Source organism: Trichoplusia ni (assembly GCF_003590095.1).
Source record: "Trichoplusia ni isolate ovarian cell line Hi5 chromosome 25 unlocalized genomic scaffold, tn1 tig00003327_group24, whole genome shotgun sequence".
Taxonomy (NCBI): Eukaryota; Metazoa; Arthropoda; class Insecta; order Lepidoptera; family Noctuidae; genus Trichoplusia; species Trichoplusia ni.
The window spans coordinates 1-23,475 of NW_020799911.1; the positions used below are offsets into that span (position 1 = coordinate 1).

General features: G+C 33.3%; 2 protein-coding genes and 1 pseudogene across 4 annotated transcripts; 2 read left to right on the top strand and 1 right to left on the bottom strand.

Annotated features, from left to right (window-relative positions):
- The first annotated feature begins 1,627 nt into the window (after positions 1 to 1,627).
- On the top strand, positions 1,628 to 5,395 carry LOC113506803 (annotated as a pseudogene).
- Positions 5,396 to 7,310: 1,915 nt separating this feature from the next.
- On the bottom strand, positions 7,311 to 19,485 carry LOC113506802. The gene is made up of 3 exons (XM_026889640.1): positions 19,467 to 19,485; positions 8,895 to 9,158; positions 7,311 to 8,670 (listed from the first exon to the last, which is right to left on the bottom strand). Exons 1-3 carry the CDS (start codon positions 19,468 to 19,470, stop codon positions 8,639 to 8,641), a joined length of 300 nt encoding a protein of 99 aa, XP_026745441.1. The 5' UTR covers positions 19,471 to 19,485; the 3' UTR covers positions 7,311 to 8,638.
- On the top strand, positions 11,080 to 16,096 carry LOC113506801. Of its 3 annotated transcripts, XM_026889638.1 has the most exons (4): positions 11,080 to 11,541; positions 11,910 to 11,983; positions 13,434 to 13,584; positions 15,225 to 16,096. In XM_026889638.1, the coding sequence occupies exons 1-4, from the start codon at positions 11,446 to 11,448 to the stop codon at positions 15,228 to 15,230; spliced, it is 327 nt and encodes a 108-aa protein (XP_026745439.1). In that variant the 5' UTR covers positions 11,080 to 11,445; the 3' UTR covers positions 15,231 to 16,096. The 3 variants fall into 3 exon arrangements, with proteins under 3 accessions (XP_026745439.1, XP_026745440.1, XP_026745438.1); XM_026889639.1 differs by lacking the exon at positions 15,225 to 16,096 and having other exon boundaries at positions 13,408 to 13,960; XM_026889637.1 differs by lacking the exon at positions 15,225 to 16,096 and having other exon boundaries at positions 13,434 to 13,960.
- Positions 19,486 to 23,475: the final 3,990 nt, after the last annotated feature.

Genomic DNA, 23,475 nt, shown 5'->3' on the forward strand with positions numbered 1-23,475 from the left:
ACTTTATGTTAGACTGTTAACTGAAGCTTAACATATTTTGACAGTTGCTTTCTTTTGTACGACTACACAACAAATATACATGATTTAAGTTTTATCGCAATCGTTGTGGCTAGTTTTTCTGAAGGAAGAAAGTCCTTTTAGTATGATTTACTTAAGTTCAAATTATACAAACAAAGGTACAAAGAAAACATTTGTTAAACAAGATTAACGGTTGAATTTCTCGTTTGAAACTTTGAATTTTGCCATCCCATTACCACAGATGATATAATAGTAAGTACCCCGACGTTTTCTCCTTTTGTTTAGTGGATGACTCTGAAACAGGGGTACCTCTTTACGCTGCGCATTAAAATGTGTCAGGATTCCACAACTATATTAATATTACTTTATGAACTGGTAGTAGACCCTATGGACTAGACATAAAATATTGAAACCTAAGTAGGTACTATTTATAATGAGAGAGCAAAGACTGACGATCATGAAATTAATCTCAACAATTTACCTTTTCTCATTCTCCATACTAAAAGAAGTGCGAATTACAGACCCGTCAAATTACAATTCATACGAAAGTATACGTCACGGTGTGTCTCGGAGAACCGGTGCTCATTGCTCCAAAGTGGTCCTTCTTCCTGTCATTATCTAGATGAACATTTTACGACCTTAATGGTCTGTGTAAGGTCACGTCAAGCGCCTACGACACTCCTTTGACTTGATTACATGATGAGGACCAGCCGTTTCCTGTTTGTTAGGGAAACAAATTAGATAATGAGGTTACAATTTGAAAATTATACGTGTTTGGATTATCTTTTGAGATTATATAAAAGTTGGAATTATTAATACTACCTATCTCCAGAGAAGTTACGCCAGTATTTCTTTTGCTAGCCTTTGGTCCAAAATATGTTAGGATTTGTTTTCCATTCTTACCGGTTTCAGCAGAAAACGGGAATCGTCTATATCTAATCTTCCAACTAAATAAACTGAGAAAGAACTAATAAAAATACAACATAAATAATAAAATGAAATAATCCTATAGAAAAAAAGGTCTTAAAAATTAATCACCACATTTTTTTAAAGTTCATTTTATATTAAAATCTCTTTTGTTTATGCTGATGTACCTCCTTACAGCCATTAACATGACGCAATCTGAATTACAGCTCGCATCCAAATATGTCTTACTTTACACATATTTTGTTAAGGCGAGGTAGCGTAATCGTCATTTTTATTGTTTTGAAATCCCCGAAAGTTATTATAAAACTGGTTTTACCTCATCCTTATAGAGTGACTAATACCTACACGTTTCGAGGCTAATTTAAATAAATAGTAATTGCAGTAGAACAAGTTATTTTAGCACACGTGAGAAACTGGCTTGAATTCGACTTGGGTAATTGAATTGTATTGCTTGAACTAGTCTTGGTAGCTGTAAACTGATGATCAAATCCTCCTTTGAACAAATCAGTAAAAAGAGTGAAGCTTTTTTATGATTTATTTAATTGCTTATATCAGTCTCTTAGGTTATATGAAAGTCGGTTACATCCAATTAAATAATTAACAAAGAATAATCAAATTTGCATATGAGAACAACAAAACTACTAGTTTTGTACAATCAATTTATGATTTGACCTAAATTTTTTCAGCGTTGGTGCTGGTGGCAGTATCCTGCCGTCCCGACAAGCCAGACTTGAAGCAATTAAAGGCAGAAGCCGCTCGCAAGAAGGCCTGCATGCACGACTGCACCTCACAGAAGTTGGAGCCCATCTGCGCCGGCAACAGGGAGAGAAACCCAAGTCCTTCGGTAACGAGTGCGTCATGAACAACTACAACTGCGAGCATAAAGAAAGTGAGTATTCAAGAAAGGAGGTTTTATTCTAGCTTTACTTTAATACAGCATACTACCCACCTGTATGCAGATCTTTTTAAATAAGGTCCAGGCCTGAGCTCAGGCTAACTTCATAAATCTGTAGGTACTAAAAAGAGTTTTCGCTGGTGTTTTGTGAAAACGTCGAAGAGAAGCTATTTGTTTGGTATTTTTAGAACATTGTAGGCAAAAAGTGAAGTGCTGTTGCGAAAAATCAAATCGTCCACTATTTATTACTCTTAACTTTAGTTTTGAAGATTTTATCAGCATACGAGCTTAACGTAGCATAGAATGGAATTATATTTTTTTTATATCCTACAAAGTAACATATCTGATTATGGAATTCAAGGCTTTAGCGTTCTGACTAATTGGATGTAAAAAACGTGGTATGTTCCCAGAATGCTATTGTTTTCCGTAACAGGCAAGGTTACAAAATATATGTACATAAATATGTTTTTTGGATACTCCTCTGCATCTATGTTTGCGCTTTATTTCAACCTTTGTTAGTTGTTCACTTTATCCGTTTTTAATGCTTGAAAAAACAATGTAAATAGTAAATAACCGTAGGATTTTTACTATTTTTAGTATCTATCTATAAAGTTGATACTATTGTATGTGCAATACGCACTTGAAATTGCAATATCACAGTGCATAAGATGAAATAAGTAATGTAGAGTAACATTAATAAGACATTATTATGCATAGATTCTTCATAAAAATACGTACGAATTAACGAATTAAATAGGTGCAAAACAATAGCACGTTCTTCTAAATAAAGATATTAGATGGTACTACTAATAACTTAACAAAAAAAAGAACTAGTGTACTTGCATAATACAAGGAAATTTAAGTATTTCTCAACTATGGCTGAAATTGGCCATGCCTAAATGAAAAACAATGAGCTTCTATTTTTTGATTTTGAATCGAATACAGTAGTGTTTTCACAAATTGATGCTCCTCTCTTGTTTTTGTTTATTTAATTACATATCTTCATGTTTTTAATTACAGTTGAACTGAGTTAAGAATAGGGAGATTAAAAGTTATCAGTTTTTATGAAAGTTCAATATTTTTTACTTGATTATGTTATGATTTTTTATATTTGGCTTTATTTTTGTCAACATTTATAAAAGAGTGCAAAGCGATAGCATTGGCTTTAAAATAATTAAAATAGTGATGTTTTATGACCATGTTTTTAAAAATGGACTTGCACTTACTGTTAGCAGTTTTTAAACAAATAACTAGCATTGCTTGTTGTAATTCCAGTATATTGTTACAGTAAAGATCTTTAAATAGTAACAAATTAGCATTTGACAGACACACTCATAAAGTTAATTTTGTGAAACTTATCATTCCAATTAAAACAACATACCAGATGTAAAATAAAGAATGAATACTACCGATCACCAAGACTTAATTGTATTCTGCACGTAAATACGTGCCAGTTAATTAACTGACCCCATTACGTAACTGATGTCGTCATCGACCAAAAATATGAGAAAGTTATATTTACAAAAAAGGTTGTTACCAAATGCGTAACAATGTTAAACATACCACAAAAAGTAAACAGGAAAACCATGACAATATAGACAACAAAGGCTTTAATTCGATGGAGAATTATACCCAGCAATCTATTCACACTAAAGCGAGATTATTGTACTGATAGTTCAACTCATTTGTGCTCGCGAGGCTATGTGTGCGTGCGATTGACAGCGACTGTTTATTATGGAAGCTTCAATTTGGTGTGACGGTGACACACCATCAAAGCTGTGTTAGAACACAACGACACTGTGTATATACAGAGCCAACCACATACATATGACGCCGCGCGCAAATTTGAGTTGAATTGACATTACAATGTTGTTTTAAAACTGGTGCGAGATCACCGAACTGTGACAAGTAATGTAAATGTAATGGCAACTATTGTGCTAACCAGACTTGACCGGATTATGAATCATGTGGTTGAGTCCACCTAATAAACAGTGAGCGGCGACTGAATGACAATTTACTTATATAACCATGTGTAGAAATACCATAACTTTCTGGAAATCTTAGGAAAATAGGAACTGGCCTACATAGCAGTCATCATCGGCCTAGCCTTTTCCCAACTATGTTGGGGTCGGCTACCAGTCAAACCGGTTTCAGCTGAGTACCAGTGTTTGACAAGGAGCGACTGCCTATCTGACCTCCTCAACCCAGTTACCTGGGCAACACGACACCCCTTGGTTAGACTGGCTGTCAGACTTTTCAAGCTTCTGACTATGTACCTGTAACGGCTGTCAAAGATGTAGGAATAACAGCCGGTACCCACAATTTAACGTGCCTTCCGAAACACGGAGGAACTCGCTATGACAAAGATGGTCACCCATCTACGGACCAACCGCGTCAAGCATAGCTTAACCTGTGATCGAATCACTTATGCGGTTATAGCACAGCCACGAGCTCGTCATAGCAGTATCTTACAGTATTATAGCCTACATATTTTACACACGTAATATGCAATAGTTCTGCATCTATTTTGCATTTCTCTAGGTAGGAATCGAACGAACGAACTCCGGTATAGCAGGCAGAGCCACTAACCAGCCTGCCCGTCGAAATTTATAATTATTAGTCTTGTGTTTATTGAAGCGAGATGCAGCTCTACGCTGAACGCTCTGTAGTACGACGTCTTAGTTATTTTAGGTTTAATGAAATTAAAATTGTTCTAGATCCAACTTACGATTGATAGTATTTTTATTTGAACGCAATGACAGAAAAAAGGCTGCTGTATATTTAGGTTTTCAACACTGGATTTGTGACTGTTCCACTGACCAATCTTCATCAATTGTAAGGTGATTCAGTTGTTAATATGGTTATGTTACACATAGACATTGAAATTTCTATTTTTTGTGTAAATGACAAATATTTGTGATGAACAAGTTTAAATAATCGAATAGTAACGTTTTAATTATAAATGTTTGTTTATTTTTTAAGGCATTTCTTTTCACTGTTTATACATAATATTAACTAGGATATAACAGGTTTCATATTTGCACGGCATAATTAATCATTTCCTTTTTTTACTCATTCATAAATAATGATTATATTTAAAACAAATGGGTGGGAATCGAATCTATGATGACTGGTATAGCACTTATTATATACCTCCTTATATATCTTCCTCCTATATTCCCTTAAAATAAATCCTTATATATCTAGTTTGTAAATGTTTAAGAAATAGCGGTAAATAAAACGATTTTTATATTTAATAAATCAAATTTTTAATATTATGTATTTTTCCTTTTCAGCGCTTTCCAAGATCAGCAAAGGAGAGTGTCCCGGCTCTGATGGCATCCGTCTCTCTTAAACACGCAAAAGAGAAAAAGCCCTTTAATTTGTTAAAAGATTTTATAACTGTATTTTATATAAGAAAACTTATTTGATCCTTGCTTGTCGACTAACATCAAAGAAGCTGTGATTAATGTAGAATTTTAGATCGGATTGTACCCGTATATCTTTATTTTTAATTTCATTCGTGCATTAAATGATTAAGTCACAATAATTTTCTTTGATACCTTTTATTTTCCTGAAAAGAGGTCCATTATAGATTATGAAATATTAATCTATAGGCATAGACTACTATTATAGCGCAAGCTACATCTATACTATTAAAAAAAACTTAAGCGGTCATAAACATTCGTTTTCATTATGTTGGTTTGATAAATTGATAATAAAGTAAATATTCTAATGAGAATGACTTTTTTGCAAACAATATGAATGTTTAAAAAATAAAGACATCGTTTATTTTTCACTTTCTTTTTAATCCACTGTCACAGGTCTGCAAGATTCTTATCCCTGTTAAAAGAATTATAAGGTTCTACAAAATACTTATTAAAATGATAATGATCTCAAAAAGTAAGCCCTTAAAAACCCTTAGCATTGTTACAAGTAAACTTATCTTATAAAGGAGAACAGATGTTTAGAACTTAAAGTAACACCAACCTAACACTACAAGCGGAGTCTTCATTTATTTTTCACGAGCTCCTTTCCACCCTAGCCTTTGAGAAAGCGCTTTACAGCAAAACGTTGGCGCTCCTTTAAGACTAAGAATTTGTAAAGACCAAACTTGACAAGAGCTTTTCACTTTGAGAAATTAGAATGTGTCCTGGTTTAGTGTTTGCGAAGTAAACCAATGAGTGTAGACTGGAGGCTATCGTTTAAATCCTGTGCGGCTTGAAGACATTAAAAAGATTTGTTAACTTTTTTTATAAATATTAAATATTACATATTTAGACATCATTGAGGCGATGAAGTACGTTCTGGATGCTCGTTACTATAGTGTTAATATAAAAGAGAATAAACAAGTTGTAAGACCTGTTACCATTGTTTCGTCAACTTCGTCCGATAAAGTACTCAAAGCTGCACACGAAAGAGGCTAATTGAGAAGATTTCTACTAAACCTCTCAACCTTCTAAACTACTACGTTTGTATAGCTACAACACAGTAATAAGATCAATTCCATAGAACATAATAAACGCGATCTTTGAGGTTAAATAGAATACAGCAATAAAGCAAAACCTAGTATTTATTGCATGTCACATGACATTTCAAAACGTGCCATAAACATGTCACATAAAATGGATAACGATGTTTATCATTCGATTATCATTTGTTTACTGCACACACGACATTACCTAGATTCGGTGTCAATAGGGCGACAGTCGTGACATTGGTGGCCTAGTTGCAGACGTATAGACTGCTTGTCGCCCGTAGAATAACAACTCGGAACAGGGGTACGTTGGAGGCAATAGTAGCGCGTTAGTAAATTACTTTAAGGTGAGAAATGATTAACTTTTGAAGGCAAGTTTAAATATAAACGGGAAAATTATTATCATGACATTTGGTAGTTTTATTAAGCATCATTTAAATGCTTGCAAGCTTTACTCCTGCAATTAAACTAAGAGTACCATAGCACAGAAAGAGATGGAGAGAGAGTGCAGAGTCTGTCCTGCGTTGCAAGAGAAAATATTAGATGAAAAAATCTAGGTAAACTATTGCTAATGATACTTTTGTATCGAGAACATGAATGTTACCTACTGTCGCAGATTTCATCAAATAAAAAAAGTTTGTCGAAAGTAAAATGGTTTACAAGCCAAAACATAAAGAAAATATGAAGGTCGTATAAAAATGGACAGAGTTCATTAATTAGATTGTGCTATATTCAGTCTCAAATATAATACTTAAGTTGTATGCCGAGTTGTTAAGCGCCTTTTATGACACTACTGGCAATGTAGATACGCGACTTAACTTTGCTGAAACCCACACTAAGTGAATATAATCCTTTTACTACTTACTTAAGTATTTCTCTTACATTTTGAGACTTGGAACTCAGGAACTAATGAATTAATTAGATTTGAGTGCCATTGGATGAAGGAAACGGGAAGGTATAGTTCAGTTAGTAAAAAAAAAATAAACAGACTAATTATTCTTGTTAAATCTTTATTGAATCTAAATTTCGTCTATTATGATGACGCTGCTAATACCATTATTAAGGTCATAGCATGACATTATAATTCGTACTTTGTACAATAAATAAAAAATAATGACTTACTGAATAAACTTACAAGATACAAGAGTTACTAAAATATTTATTTGAACATGACTTTGGCGTTAATTTTATAGCTACTTACATACTAATAAATTTCTTAAAGAAATATTAGAAATTTTGAATTTTAGGAACTTTTGGACCAAAGTCTTTGTGCTTATAATAAAGTAACGAGTAAAATAATGTATTCAAACATTTATTTATGAACATGGATTTGGAGTTTAGAAAACCCCTTAGTTGCAGCCCTTCACGTAATATTGTCATTAAAGCCAAATATTTTCATAATTTTCGAATGTTATGATGTAAAAACCATAATCCGTAAATTAAAATATATATTCTCTTTTATTGCCTCTCACAAGGGCTATATTTGATAATCGATTAAAATCAAAATATATATCGCTTTTTACAATAAGTTCCTGGCCGCAGGTATTTTGAAATTTAAATTTCGTAAACAATAGAACAGGCACCTTAAAAAATAAAATAAAATGTGAAGGGCTCTTGTTCGAAAATCGAACAGCTTTGAGCGGCATTTGAATGTTATATTTCTGATTTTCAAATATTTTGTGTGTATACCGTAATAGTTGTGAAATAATTTTAATTAATTTTGCATGTGGTATAATTTAAAATGGTGGAAAGTGACGATTAAGTAATATGTGACATGAATTACGACATTCAATATAGACTTTGATGATTGATAAGCAAAACATAAAACGAAAGTCATTGGCGACATGGGTAAGTACATTCTGATGAATAATTTAGAAGATAATGATATCTACAATAAACAATTTCGAGTGTTCAGGCATATACACGTCTCCTACTATTTATCATAGGTAATACGTATGGTAAAGCTTAATGTGTCTGTAGTTAAGCGGTTCATTATGCCTGTTTAATCGACAATGTGTAGGCAGAATATGTTACACCAAAAAGTAGGAAATCATAAAGGAGTATTTGCTCTTTTTCTTCTATTTCTTTCTTGTAACCTATGCAATATTACAATCATAATTATTAATAGTTTACAGTATTTAATTTTACTGGTATAGGTAGGTGAGGATTTTATCTACTTATTCCTAAAGAGTGCATTTTGTGCATTCGCAACTTTTCGCTATATTTTTGCCTCGTCTAAATAAACCTTTAATGTTGTCTACACATTGCCAGGAACAGTTAAACTAATTTAAGAACTAAGCACTCTGCATGTTGCATCTATATCAGCATTCTCCAAGACTGGTGATTGCGTAATCTGGAACAGGAAAATTGTAAGCATTATTTACAGTTGAATAATATTAAGGCGTGTAAATTTCTGATGTCATTGTTTCTTAAAGGGCTTGACTGTTATTAAGGAAAAGCTATTGTACAAAACCTTGACTCATGGGTGAAACATGGCATAGAAATGTCGGACATATAAGTTTAGCACGCTCGGGTTTGAGTATTGAGATAAACATGAAACATATAGAGTTAACTTACACGTGCTTTCGCGACACGACACAGCTTCTAGCTCACACAGCGTAGCAAAAGTTCTAGCTGTACCCGTAGCGTCAAAGGCACACACTGGGCCTGTTGGCGGTGCAACACATCTCCCGGCGCACAGCGGTGGAGGAACGCCTTCCCGGACTCGCCCTCTCATGATCTCAATCGGGATCCTGATGTCAGAAGTGTCCCCGAACTCATTGGCGTCACCGAGGCGGGACGGCAGGAACGGTAGACTGGCTGGTTGTACTTCGTTCCATGCTAAAAGTAGATAGAATCACTTCTTTAGAACATTGTCAGGTGAAAACTAAACGTCAATGGGGTACTATAATTCTTGAGTTTTTAGAAAGCGTAACTTCTTGCGAGTTTCGATACGAATAGTTGTCATTTTCAGATACAGAACAATGAATTTCAAACGATAGGAGAAGCAGAGTTTACTAATTTTCTGACTAAGTAACTCTTTATAATTCGACCTTTTGGCCTTATCAAAGCGCGGAGATCTACAGAAAGTGGGTCTTACGTTCGTCACAAATGATGCTTGTGACCGTTTATCAACGTTGTTATCACCTAGATTTAAGATTGTATTTACTTCCCTAAACAGTTCTGAATTTTTTTAATGTTGAGTCGTCCAAATCAATTACAGTGAATTTGTTACAGATTACGTGATCACATATTGTTGTATATCTCAAGTTGATTAAAGACACGTTAGTAGAATCTTCATATAATACCGGATATATGCATTATTAATTATTATATTTATTATGTATAATAATTTTCGTGAGGCGGATTCATACATTATTTATTTAATAATTGTTAACTCACGCTTATTTACCGGAATAGCCGGTTTTAACACAACCGGTATTGGTGACATATTATGACTCGGGTTGCGTCCGATTATTAATTATTCAATTTATGAAATACCTACTTCTTGTTATCCATGGTTTATGCAAATTTCAATAATAATTAAAAGTTGGTTATTTTTTCAAGTAATCAGAGTCACCCCAGTTTTCACTACAGTTTAAATTGTTTAGCCTTCGACGGAGAGGGTTGAGTAGATGCGGTTTTCATTTCAAGTGGGTCTCTAATCGTTTTTACCTTCCACAAATCTTAATCAAAATACTTGCGCCCGGTGCACCGCCTCATTCGCGATAACTTAACCGGCGATAATTAATGAGTACATAAACGTAGCTTAATTGTTTCTTGTTTTATTCCATTATTGTTTTCAACAGTTGTTCTTGATTATCGTTTGACATTATATTTGACCCCTCAATCTAATCAGTGTTATTTATTTTCCTAAACTTTTCCTGTGATCTCATCCATATTGCGCATTTGTAAAGCGCACTATCAGCTGCATACATTGTAGATAAACAATAAGATGCAAGACCCTTTCATTCACCACAACAGTTGTAAACAAAGTCTCGTTAATTTGTTACAATTAACTTATATAATGTTTCATTCCGGCTTGTTTAAGTGTTGTTTATTTATTGAATATGCAAACTCTTGTTAATTAGTCGAACAATATCCTAATTAAACATAAGATTAGGATTAGTAGTATATTTGTACTTTATCGTATTTAAGTCGTATCCGTGTAGCATTTGTTACAAACACATAAAATATGTCAGGAAATAAATTAACTAAAGTTAAAGAAAACAGGGCGGCTCAGTTTAACTAACAAGATAAAAGTTTTATCATGAAAAGAAAATGTATTTTTAAACGCCACCTTGCGCTTAATTAGTAGTTTACTCGTATGATCCAGCATTTTGCTTCATGTCGTTGATAGAACCAGGGCTTAATAGACATAATTATCGACTTATGATAAAGGTGAGGTTAAGGTGAAAGGCTTTATCTTTATATCGCAGTGACATAACAATGTAGGTAACTTAGTAGCATGAAAATATAATGTTACACAACACGATTGTGTACATACAAAAAAAAACAAAACAAGCTTAATTACAAACTTCATAAAAATAATCATTGACAATCTGACTCTGTTTTGTTTGTGGTGTCTCGTCTGACCTTTGACATAAATACAACATACAGAAGCCCATTGTAAAATGGTTTCAATAATGGATAAATCTTTATACGCATGAATGATATCATTACTCATCATACATCACCCATGGTCCAATTTTTGTTAGTTATCAGAAATCTGACGCGGTAACTGCAAAGATAAATGACTTGCCTAATCTGTGTTAACTGCGTACTTTAACTGCGTAGTTGACCCAGGATGGAGTAATGACTATGATTTTTTATCGTTTTGTGTCGGTTTGGTTTCCAGAAAGGGTAACTGATCTAGATACGGCGACTTCCTCGGTGACTCACGATAGGATGTTGGCGGTACTTGGTAGCTTGCTGCGCGCTTAAATAGTGATTAAGCGACTGACTTCAGAATTCTCATTACCGTGTATTAAATTGCATGACTCGGTGATCGAACCAAGTTTTTGTCTGACGTTTTGTTTTTATATGACACCGGGGCATAACTTAGTCCATTCTCATAATTTACTCTTATGATGTATGAGTCAAGATTGAGTGTAGTTTTATCTTTACAATGACGTCTTGGGTCATTCATCTACTACTATTGCCTTTGCAAATAAACCTGTTTGTGTACAACCGTTCAAAAAACGACTTTGCAGGTACGGCGCAGGTAATATGCTAATATAATGTACGTTAACTTACAAAAAAGAATAAAAGGTCAATAATAGAGTCAAATAAATGTTGTGAATATGTCTATGCATAGACTGGCTAAATAAACTTTTCAGGGTACATAATTAAAAGTTTATACCTAATTTATAATATAAGTTATTTTAATATTATCTATACCTACTTTTCAATTCTTGATTTGTTTTAATTAGTTATACGATTCATTAGTTGGATAATGATTTTGCAATAAGGTTTAATTGGCGGTATCAATATTTGCCAATACCCAAACATTCGATATTGTCTATTGTCATCGAGGTAGAAGACTATAGACGATAGACTTTGTTACTTAAATTTATCTATATCTTTTTACAGAAAGTAGAGAAGAAGAAGAAGTTTATCATAGTACCGATGTTAGTTAGTTTTTGGACCCACTTATGCTTGTCACAGTAAGAAAAAGTCTCCTATTCTCTCATTTTCTTTAAATGAAATGTAAAGTGGTAACACAGTGTCATTTTAGAATAGTTGTTTCAAATAAATAAATTTCTACAAATAAACGTAAGAGCTTTATCAAAACGTACGTACTCTTAAAGATATTCATTAATTAGGTGTTTTCATGTTACTTATGATTCAATGTTTCTACAATCACTCGATCAACAGATTCTTGTACTTTTGTACTATAACACTTTGGACTAGAGATCGAACTTGTAATAAATAGTGGAGGACGTAAATACTATTAACTAACTATATAATATAAACATTTAATGATAATGATAGTAGCATAGACATACATTATTTAGGTAGTTGTGTTACTCGCACATACACACAAATAGATGTTATTTTAATTCGCTATCAGAATACTTAGATCATTTACGTCACTACGATGGTAAATAGCTAACTTATAAACAGAAAAACCATCATCAAATTCGTCATCATTTTCTCAGAATTATTTTTCAATTCGTGAATTGTACGTAATACTTACGTACGTGTATAAACTATGCTCCTAATGTAATTTTGTATAGGATAAGTAACCGCAAACAGTCAACCACTTAACCACTACGTCAAACTAATGGCCATCTATACTGACATATTGTATTTACAAATAAAAACAATTTACACTACAATGACGTCTGATAACAATGTAAAACATAGCTCTTCATTTCATTTGTGGTATTCTAGGAACAGGACGGTAGATACCCTTAAACGGTGAAGTTCAAATGAGATCATTTTCGTGGTAACTTGCATGTTACAATTACATTGCAGCCGACGTCGTCCGTATGTCTGCCCTATGATCGATTACTCACTGCTAATAATAAACGCGCGCTGCCCTCTAGTGGGCGTGTTGCGATAACCCTAGCCCGAAGCCGCCAAACGGTCTAATGTTTCATGCAGGGCTGGAACGGGGTTCATAGTAATAACAGGTTTACGCTACCGGTATAAAATAAGTTGTACCTTTAAAAAAAATAAAAGTAAGGGATCATATCCAACTTAGTTATCATTTATCCTCTCCTACTTTGCCGTAATTAGGAATATTCACTGTTACCTTCTTTCAAAAAATAAATAGAACGTATAGAAATATATCAGCACATACAATCAAGAAAAAAGTGTAGCTTGTAGCTTTTAATTATATTTTATTTTTTTTTTTATTTTACGTTACACCGCTGCAGTTAACATGGTGTATGAACAAATGTCAGCACAGAAACAGCAAAAAACGAAAAAAAACTTCGTAAACCAACAAGAGCCAGATATGACGGCACCACAGTAACACAAGTAGTAAAATCCTATGAATGTTTTCTTCTATCGCATGGTATAATTCTTTCGCATAAACTGTCAAACTTTGAATGAAGATGGTCATGCGATGTTTATTGTGTAGAACTTATCTGTTCACTGGTGCATCAGAGTCGCTTGGAGCGTGCTCCAGGATGGACGGAAGGGGGGATGGATCTCAGTGGTGGTGGCAGCGATAACCTCTGACTCGGCCGGAGGACGAACGCTAGATAACGGCTGCGACTTTCAAATGAGAGCGAGTATTCTTTCGCTACAGATAAAGGTATGGAGCTTCGAGGATTGTTTTTAATCTTCAGGTTTTGTATTTGATCCGAATTATTAGGATTATACAATAGTGCTATTCACTTGATAATCAAATATTTCATATATTGATTGTTATCCGATAGTGGCTGTTTTGTAGTCACAAAACTGGTTATTCTATAAGTTCTTCAAATTCAAATCTATACATACCAAAACATTCTAAAGTTTTATAAAAATTGTAATACTCCATAGTAATAATAGGAATCAAATAGTTTGAGAGTCTTGAAATGTGGTCATATTCATATTTTTTAAAACGATCTACTTTAATTGTCAACTACTCATAGTTTGAAATCAGTCAAATCCATTTTTTATACTTAAATAAAGAATTTTCAACCTTATACTGATTTTATTTCACTACTGCGGTTCTATAGAATGCTATCATCCAGAAATATATTCACTGATTAAGGTTATCTCAAATGACTCCGTGTCAACTTAAGATACATCATCACTAATAATAATTTACATAAAAATCTTAACTCGTCGATAAGAAGGCTGGAAGTAGATGTATGTCTTGTCTAATTGATGTACGGTGCAATAGTACTATGAAATAATGTTTTACGTAAATAACTGAACTTAGGAGGTAAACATGCGTTATCGATAAAGATTAAATTGTATTGGTAATCTCGCAAATAAATAATTTGATTTGATTCCGACCCTGTCTAAACTTTACAGTTGACGTATAAGCTACGAACCGCTACGAACTTTATTTCAAGTTTTGTTCTGTTTAGAAGTTCTACTCAAACATCAAACAATATTCTGTAAAGAAAACCAGGGAGCCAATTCTGCTATTTACCATATCCGATGAATGATCATTCGCTCGATTAGCTCAAAGCGATATTTTTCGCATTCTCTTAAGCATTTTCCCTACACAATAATTGGACGGTACACTTTAGGTCAATGCAATGAATTTTCAATTATTGTGTAGAGAAAATGCTGAAGAGAATAGAAATAATTTTAAATTAAATCCAATTGCCATTCATTCATCGACCATTGTAAAATAGCAGAAACGGGGCCCAGTTCTACCAGTAAAATTTTCATAAATTATCGTTAAAAGCATAAATAAATAATAATCTGGAAGAAAACAATTAATTTTAGGCCAACTATAAAAACATGACAACCAACCAATAATATTTTTTAAAAAACATGACAAAATGAATAATTGGTGTTCTTAGTAGATATTTATTTTTTGCTTTTTTAAGAACAAAATATTTTATTAATCATGGGGTTATAACTTGTCTGCTATGTCAGTAATCTTTTACGCGGTGTTAAACGAATTGATGACTTCAGTGGTTTGTCGACAAAAAGAAAACCGCAGAAAACTTTTTTATTAGATTAATGAATGCTTGCTTAAATAAAACTAATGAAATCATCCATCATCAGTTTTCCGTTTGCTTGCATTTTGCTCTTGATAAACTACAAAGTAGCGGCGATAAGTTTCACACAGTTGAACTGAGACAGATCATAATACTGTAGACTTTGTGTTCTAAGATCAGCAAATGTTATCTTAGCTTATTTTCTTGTAAAACTATATAATTTACTGATTTGAGAAAAGATATCCTTTTCTCAACGCTGTAAATTTCATGATATTCCATTTTTTTATAGACTTGAAAATAATATCTTCAACCTGCTAACTAAACTGACGGCACACGACAGGGCAGCTTGTGAACACCAAGCTGCCATGTACTCTCACCGACAAACACCTCTCCGGTGTCATCCCTCCCTCCCTTACCAAAGCCGCGGAATCGCGCATGCGCGGCTCCAGAGGACGTCGCGTCGGTCATGTTACTGTAATGCTCAGCTCACATTGCCCGAGGGAGTACGCGTGGTATGACGTCCTCCCTTTGGCTTTGTCAATATACTATTGTAGTATTCGTGGTCTTTGCTCTGGCGACGTGTACAAATTGTACTATGATTCTTTTTGTTTGCATATAGAGAGCTCTAGACAAAAACAAAACAACGAACGATAACCTTAGAGCACGTTTTAATAACTAGTTTAACGCGTTTTACATAAAACTGGTTCTAGCCTAAGGTTATTTGGTTTAATGAAAACAACTGGCTCCAGCGTAGAAACAGTGACATTGTTGTAATTTTTAATGAGCATTTGATGCGTATTTTTGCGTCGCAAGAAATCTCTTTAAGCCTTAACACATTGGTGTTATCATTTAATGCAGTAATAAAACCTTTCTTAGGTACGGTAGGTTCCTGGTATATATTATACTAGCGACCCGCCCCGGCTTCGCACGGGTGCAATGCTGATATACTAAATACGCTACAGAAAAACTGTGAACGTTGTTTATAAAAAAACATAGCGGCCCGCTCCGGCTTTGCACGGGTTTAAAATATGTAACTCACTGAAAAAATGATAAAATCAATCCAGTAGATTTGATTTATTCATTTACTGCCTGTAGCCCGCACGCGTTTTTGGAGAACGATATCTTCGCTACGTTTCATCGATTTTTAATTTCTCGCGCGGAGATTTTAATATTACGATAACTCATTACCTATTCACTTTTTTGGTGTAGTGTAAAAGGCAATTTTGTTCTATATTACATGTATAATATATCTAAAATAATTTATTTGGATAAGGATTAATACTGTATTGTTAAAAATAGGTTCGTGAATAACCCATAATTTTACTGTATTAAGAAAACACATAAAAATGGTTATTGTGGGTTATCCTTGGAAGATAGACATTTACCACTTAAAGAGGTACAAACCCGCCATACATAGTTTTGTTGTAACTCAAAAGGTTTTGGCAGCGTTCTCGAGGAAAGCTCTCGAATGGCTTAATTTTTTCCGACATGTTTAACTAATATCGTTGTAATATTGTCAGTTTACACAAAACCTAAACTTATTATACACTAAAACCTTCCTCAAGAATTGCTCTATCTATTGTTGAAAACCGCATCAAAATCCGTTGCGTAGTTTTAAAGATTTAAGCGTTCATAGGGACATACAACATGATGACAGAAAAAGCGACTTTGTTTTATACTATGTAGTGATAGGTATTTTTAAATGGTACTGCTAATAAGGGACACTGGCATTTCATTAATTAATTCACTGATGCTCATGTGTTCTATTTAGAAAGAAACATGAAGCGATCAGTTTTATGTGGGTGAGAGGTCACTTAAGACATCGATACATTTGTATCGATTGACGTCATTATGTGGAAAATGCGTGACATTTTGTTTTAGCATCATTTTTGTTCGTGTCATGTATATTTGATAAGTTTACATCTATTACCTTAAAAGGGTCAACGTTTATTAACACAAAATAATATTTTATATTTAATTAACCGACTTCAAAAAGGAGGAGGTTCTCAATTCGACCCGTATGTTTTTTTTGTATGTATGTTACTCGATTTCTCCGCCAATTATGAATGGATTTTAATGATTCTTAAAATCCTTAAAGTTTGATAGGCCATCATTCAGAGGTGGTCCCATAAAAATTTTATAAAAATTGACTTAGTGGTTATTGAAAAAAACAACAATAACCAAAAAATATAGAGATTACGTCGTTGTTTGAAGATAAAATTCGGTATATATATGAAGTTTGCGGTCTGGAATTCGGGAAGTATGCGGTCTGGAAAATGTAATGGTGGAAAAGTGGTGGGAGACCAGGTCAAATTTTTATGGGACTACCTCTGAATGATGGCCTATCAAACAAAAAAAGAATCATTAAAATCCATTCATGGAAAATGTAATGGTGGAAGACCAGGTCAAATTCAACAACCTACAGAATTTATAACAGATTGAGTGGCAGCTTGAGAACAAATATTACTCAAAATCCTTCGCAGATTAAATATTTTATTATAAGGGGCCCATAGAAATAAGACAGAATCTTAAAACAAAAATTGATTTAGGAAAGAAGAATTTTGCGAAAGGACAGATTTATGTGGCCCTCAGTCGCGTCAAAACTATAGAAGGCATTGCCTATCTGATCTGGATGCAAGTAAGCTTTTAAATCGACCCCATGATGAGAAAGCTTTAACAGAAATGGCACGGTTGCGTAATCTTTCTAGCAATTAAGCGGTTCTCGTTCTCCAATATTTTTAACCTACTTCAAAAAGGAGGAGGTTGTGTTGTATGTTACTCGATTTCTTCGCCAATTATGAATGGATTTTAATCATTCCCTGTCCTCCGTGGCTGGCACCGACTCCAAAAATAACTGATTTTAAAATGTAAATAGTATGCATAAGTATCAATAATTTCGTTGATTTTCCTTTAGTGTTCTTTGGCTTATAATTAAAATATTATTTTATACTTTTTAGTTCAATTGTATATATTGTTAATGTAGACTTGAAGTTGGTTTTTTTTTTTTTTCAAAAATTAATTTTATGTAGAACATTTATCAGTCATCTACAAAGATTTATAAAATTCGTAATTTTCGGCTATCTTTCTCTCAAGCCTTTTAACTAATTGAAGAGTTGCTCTACAAAAGTGAAATCCTTGAGAGAAATATATACTTTTAGATTTCATGCAAATTATAATTGCATATTTTATTGACAAGTAAAATTACAATGAATAGGGAAGAACATCAAGCTTAGACTAAAAGGCGTCAGAGTGATTACTTCTGCAATAAATGTTTACTACAAGTTAATACCGCTAATGAGTAAACCGTGATTACTAACATCAGCAAATACTAATTATACCTACAGTGTGTTAAATTAATTTTATGTTGGATCCATGACGGCATCTTTTTTACAGTTAAGATTAAATAACGGGACGCACGTTATTGTTGAAGTCTAGTTTGTAATTAGTCATCTCCATTTAGCATTAAATTTAATTTTTACAAACAAGGGGCTAACCCGGTTCTTAACATAAGTCATTACCTTTGGTATGTTTTAGAATGATTAAGTTATTGTCGTATTAATCACGCTATAATCATTACAATAACAGCCACTATTTATTCTGTAGATACCTACATTTTAAAAATTGATTCAGATTTTAATTTTTCCAAACTCAAACGAATCGCTTTGATGCGTTGAAGTTACAAGCCAAACACACGAAACTGGTTTAAAAGGAATCCGTTCAGAAAATTGAAGTTTTCTATGTAGCTAATAGCTGTCCCAGCAAACTTTTTAATGAGTTCTAGCGAATAATAAAAATCGTGGTTTTTTAGACCTACCCAAAGCTCACAAATCTTGATGAGAATCGGTCGAGCCGTTTCGGAGGTGTTCAATTCCGTACACCGTGACAAGAGAATTTTACATAATATATTAGATAATGTAACATTGATTGGCCTCTGTGTAAACGATCCAGTTTCAAAATCTAGTTTGTCGTCATCATTCTAGGTCTCTAATGGTTTAAAATAATAATAGGTAAATCGAATGTTTCCAGAGGTTTAAGTGTGTCATATTTTTAACCGTTAGCTAGCGACTTCTGCTCAGAACTTATAATGCACGTGTTTTAATTTAAGCTTTAATGTAATTCTTAATTGCATACTATGTCCAATTAATTAACCACGCGTTAAGTATTATTAAACACAAAGCAATTAGCTTATAATCATAATAAATACAAAACATTAAATATGTAGTTTGTTAACTGTAAATATGCTATTTTATCCTTTTAAAATTCAGGTAAACTTACTTTGATGAGCTTTTTAATGAGCTTAACTTCTCAAGAGTAGTATCTTGATATCCTTGTGCCGATGTTTTGATATCTTTTTCACAAAAGTATGACTCAGTCACTCCTTAGCTAATAAATATCCCACCAAACCATCACTGAAGTCGAATAATGCCCACGTTGCACACCGTTGAATAATCGGAAGGCTTGCTTAGAGCTTTAAGCATAAATACGGTCATATTTTTGGTAAAATGTTGCTTTGTTGTATTACTTTACTTACTCATTTGTAAACAATTTTATTGTGACCCCGTTTTGCGGACTGCTTGAGTGTTGTTTCGATTATAACACCCTATTCCTTTTTAAGTTACCAGTTAAAAAAATACCCGGGGCCCAATACCGAAATTATAATGGGCGATGAATGAATGGCAATTAGATTAAATTTGACGATATTCGTATTCTCCTAAGTTTTGACAACAAAATAATTGGATTTCAATTGACCCTATAAAGTCAACAAGTATGGCTTAATATTTTTATTTGCAGTCGGTTGTATGTTTTTGTTCATTAACATATTTTTAGGTGCAGTAATTTAGGAGCTTCGCAGCTAGACAAATACACGTTTTTTTAAACTTCTAATTGAACTAAAATTACATCAATATAAAACCATTCATAATGTAAAGTAGAAAAAAACTACTTGAGTATTAAGTGCAGACGGCAACTTTTTTTTTTTTAAGATACCTATGTCCTTCATTTCGATAATACATATATTATAAATAATTAAAAATATAAATTCATATGTTTCCCTATTTATCACAAGGATAAATCATTATCATTGTTCGGGTTTCTCCTACTTTCAAAGGAAAATGTCATTCTCCTTAGCATTCCGCTGACATCGGTTATTATTTTGTGTTTCTCTTTCAAATAGTGTTGTACCTTTTTCGATGTTTTACTGGTTAATATTTTTATATTAACTAGTATATATTTTTATCGATCCGAATATAGAATATAGGTAGGTCAAGATTCATCAATATCTAGTCTTAAGTCTAGTCTGAAAACTGTGAGTTGAATTTTATCATTAAACTAAGAGGTTACAAGGTAATTACAAGGTACAACATACAAAGTCGTAGGACTGTATAATATTACCAATTCGCTGCATATTTAATAATATCTACAGTATGGGAATTTCAAGCCTTTAGTGTATCAAACACGATTAATTCGTTCCTAAGACCATTATTGCAGTTATTACTCCAGTTGGTGGTTTTGAAAACTAACTAATCATGAACAAACAAAAAAAAAAAGATTTTTAGAAGAACAATCCTGAATATTAAGAATCCCTTTGACATTAAAGAATCGTAGTAAATTATATAGCTTTTGATTTAAGGAAAATACGTCCGTAAACAACATCGCTTCCATTGCCCCAGCACTTAATCGCGTAGCATACGTACGCCATTTAAGATGCGCGGGAGTTTATAAACAAAGCCGGTGTCTCCGACTGGGCAGTGACTAGCCGGCAATCTTGGACGTTGGACTAAAACCCGGTCTTTTACCGAATTAAATATTAACAAAAAATGGGCAAGCTACACGTTTTATTCGTAGTTGGTAAGTTACTTTTTACTTTAACTTGTATGATGTAGAAGTTTTTGTAACTACGTTTTTTATGTAATCGCAGGTAGTTTTGGCGACTTCTAAAAAAAGAGGTTATTCTTTTTATATTAATTTTGTTCGAGTCATTGCTATAAAAAGTGTTTGTTTTATAAATAAACAACAGTAACGAATTATTTTAATTAGATTAAAATAATAATCATTTTAATCGAATTATAATAAAATTTTATTCCGATAAAAATAGATTGCCTTTAAATAAAAGTTTTAGATTCTACCATTTATTTTAATTAACTTATTACTTGATTAAAGCTTTTTTTTTGGAAGTTGTCGATTGATATATTAATATATAATGGCAATTAACATATTAACAGATTTAAAAAATAATTTATTTCAAATTGACATATAATATAAAACATATTGGCTAGAGATTGTTGGTTTGTATCAAGAACTTATAATATCTTATACATAGTTATATTATTTAGATAACATAAGATATGCATTAACATGTACATTATTTTCAAATCATGCGAATAGTCTAATATTCCTTTCTTTATTTTTGTGCATCTTTTAGTTTAGCCATACAAACATTTAAATAATATAATTATGTGTAGGTATATACCTATATTATGTCTACACATTCAACGACATTTGTTCACGACAAATTTATCCTTGAACAGGACATTGCCTTTACTAAATGGCAGTGCTCTAGGTCATTTTTTTTTTCAAAGTCTTTATTTTTCTCATATATATTGATGAAGTCCTTATGATTATTGTTACAACTTACACTGGTGGCTGGATCATTCCAATTTATAAGGCGGACTCTGGGCCTTCTGTTGAATTTTATTTTATTACTAGCTGACCCGGCAAACGTTGTTTTGCCATGTACATAATATTATATTATGTTATATCTAGAAAAAAAAATGCTATCTAAACAACAAAACTTTACCATTATAGCTGTTGAAAAAAAAAATAGCGCAAGAGAGTGTACAATATTCTTAGTCCGTCTTTAGCCAATAAAAACAAACTGGGTGGTTTTAAAAACATGGCTTAGATTTGAATTAGTTTAGCTGGCTTCAATCACATGTTTCATTATTTTTTTATGACAAATCGGGCGCCACTACAAAGCCGTGATGGGCTTATGTTAAGAAGCAGAATAATCGGAGATCCAAACTTCAGTTCAAATGATGTGGTGGTATGGCTATGGCTGGCAAGTTCAATAAATTTAAAAACTCAATGGGATAATTCACAGGCTTGTTGTATCGCAAATTGCATCGATAGATTTGTATGACACTAAGTCCCCAAGCAACAATGTCAGATATTTAGCTACCAAGATCGCTCTTTCTGCTTATGTACTACTTATGTTTAGCATATTGTGTAGGTAGTCGGGAAAAATGTGTGTCATTGTGCAGAAGCCTACCTGTAATTTGATGAATCTAGTATTTTCATGTACAGCAACTTTCCTATTGCCAATATCTCACAGTTCTTTAGAGGAAGTATCAGCGGATGGATCCTGAAGTATTTCAACGCGCATGTTCATCGTCAGTTGTACACACTGCATATACCCAAACAACATCGTCTAATGAAGTCGTATCAGCAAGTCATGTTATGTGTATCAGCATGTCATGATAATTCGATAAGTAATATATTTCGTGAAACTCGGGGCTATTTGAAGCAATAATGAGGTGTAAGGTGGTAAGCTTGGGCTTGCACTTGAAATGTCGGCATGAAATAGACTTCTAAAATCTATTCCTCGGAAATACTGTTGTTCAAGAAATATTTTGACTGTGACTGCTTGACAGCGATCTTAATATTTCTGAACATTTTTTTAATATTTCAGTATGTACTTTCCCATCTGATGAACAAATTTTGCACCATATCTGATGCACCCCGTTCCTTATCAACCTAAAGAAGGCCACCATGGCTTACGGCGATATTTTGAGACACATCCGATACGTCAGATGATTTCAACAGTATTCAGAGAATGTCGAAGGCGATCAGAATTCTAACTAACGTTGCCCTTTTCCCTCCCTCCAAAAATTCTTTTTTTCTCACTTACTAATTGATTATGAATATTTCGTTGTGTGAATGTTCGGTACAATTTGTATCTCGGGCATTAGTTAGTCGTGCATGACGTTCATGACTTGTTTTAAAGGACCTGTAAGTGGATGTGCGAATTTGCTGAGAACTGAAGTATAATTCTCTATTAGTCAACATCTCCAACTCACAGTAAAATGCGTCACGTTCACGATCAGCGGACAGTCGCGCATCATTTTGCGTTTTGCACTTGCCTCTAGAGATCTAGAAGTAGATGCAAAGATACGCCGAGTAATCAAACGCAATTTCTACGGAGCGAGTTGCAGCCTGATGTCCTCAAACAGCATCAAGTCTTTTCTTGGGATTCTTCTTGGAAGATTCTTGGGATCATAATATATGATCCTCAATCCTTTAGCTCCTTTGGAGAGTTGGGAAAAATTGACCTCTTCCTAAGCATGGCTATAGTTTTATTGTGAAGATACTTGATCAATTAAAATCTAAGTGACTTGACGGGCTACTACGTAGGTTTTATTGTATGTGAAACTATAAAGACTTCTTTTAATTTACATTTAAATTAAAAGACAAAACTAAATGACATGACAGGCATCAAAATATGTCAAACGTTTGACAGGAAAGTAGGTAGAGCAAGGTAAAGG

Bases quoted from the DNA above. Each gene is read 5' to 3' on its own strand.
- LOC113506801 (XM_026889637.1), top strand. From the start codon at position 11,446: ATGACGTCTTGGGTCATTCATCTACTACTATTGCCTTTGCAAATAAAC. The intron at 11,542-11,909 runs GTAATATGCTAA...ATCTTTTTACAG, and splicing joins ACTTTGCAGGTACGGCGCAG to AAAGTAGAGAAGAAGAAGAA. The intron at 11,984-13,433 runs GTAAGAAAAAGT...CTGGTGCATCAG, and splicing joins ACCCACTTATGCTTGTCACA to AGTCGCTTGGAGCGTGCTCC.
- LOC113506802 (XM_026889640.1), bottom strand. The intron at 8,671-8,894 runs GTAAGTTAACTC...TTCCTGTTCCAG, and splicing joins GTCGTGTCGCGAAAGCACGT to ATTACGCAATCACCAGTCTT.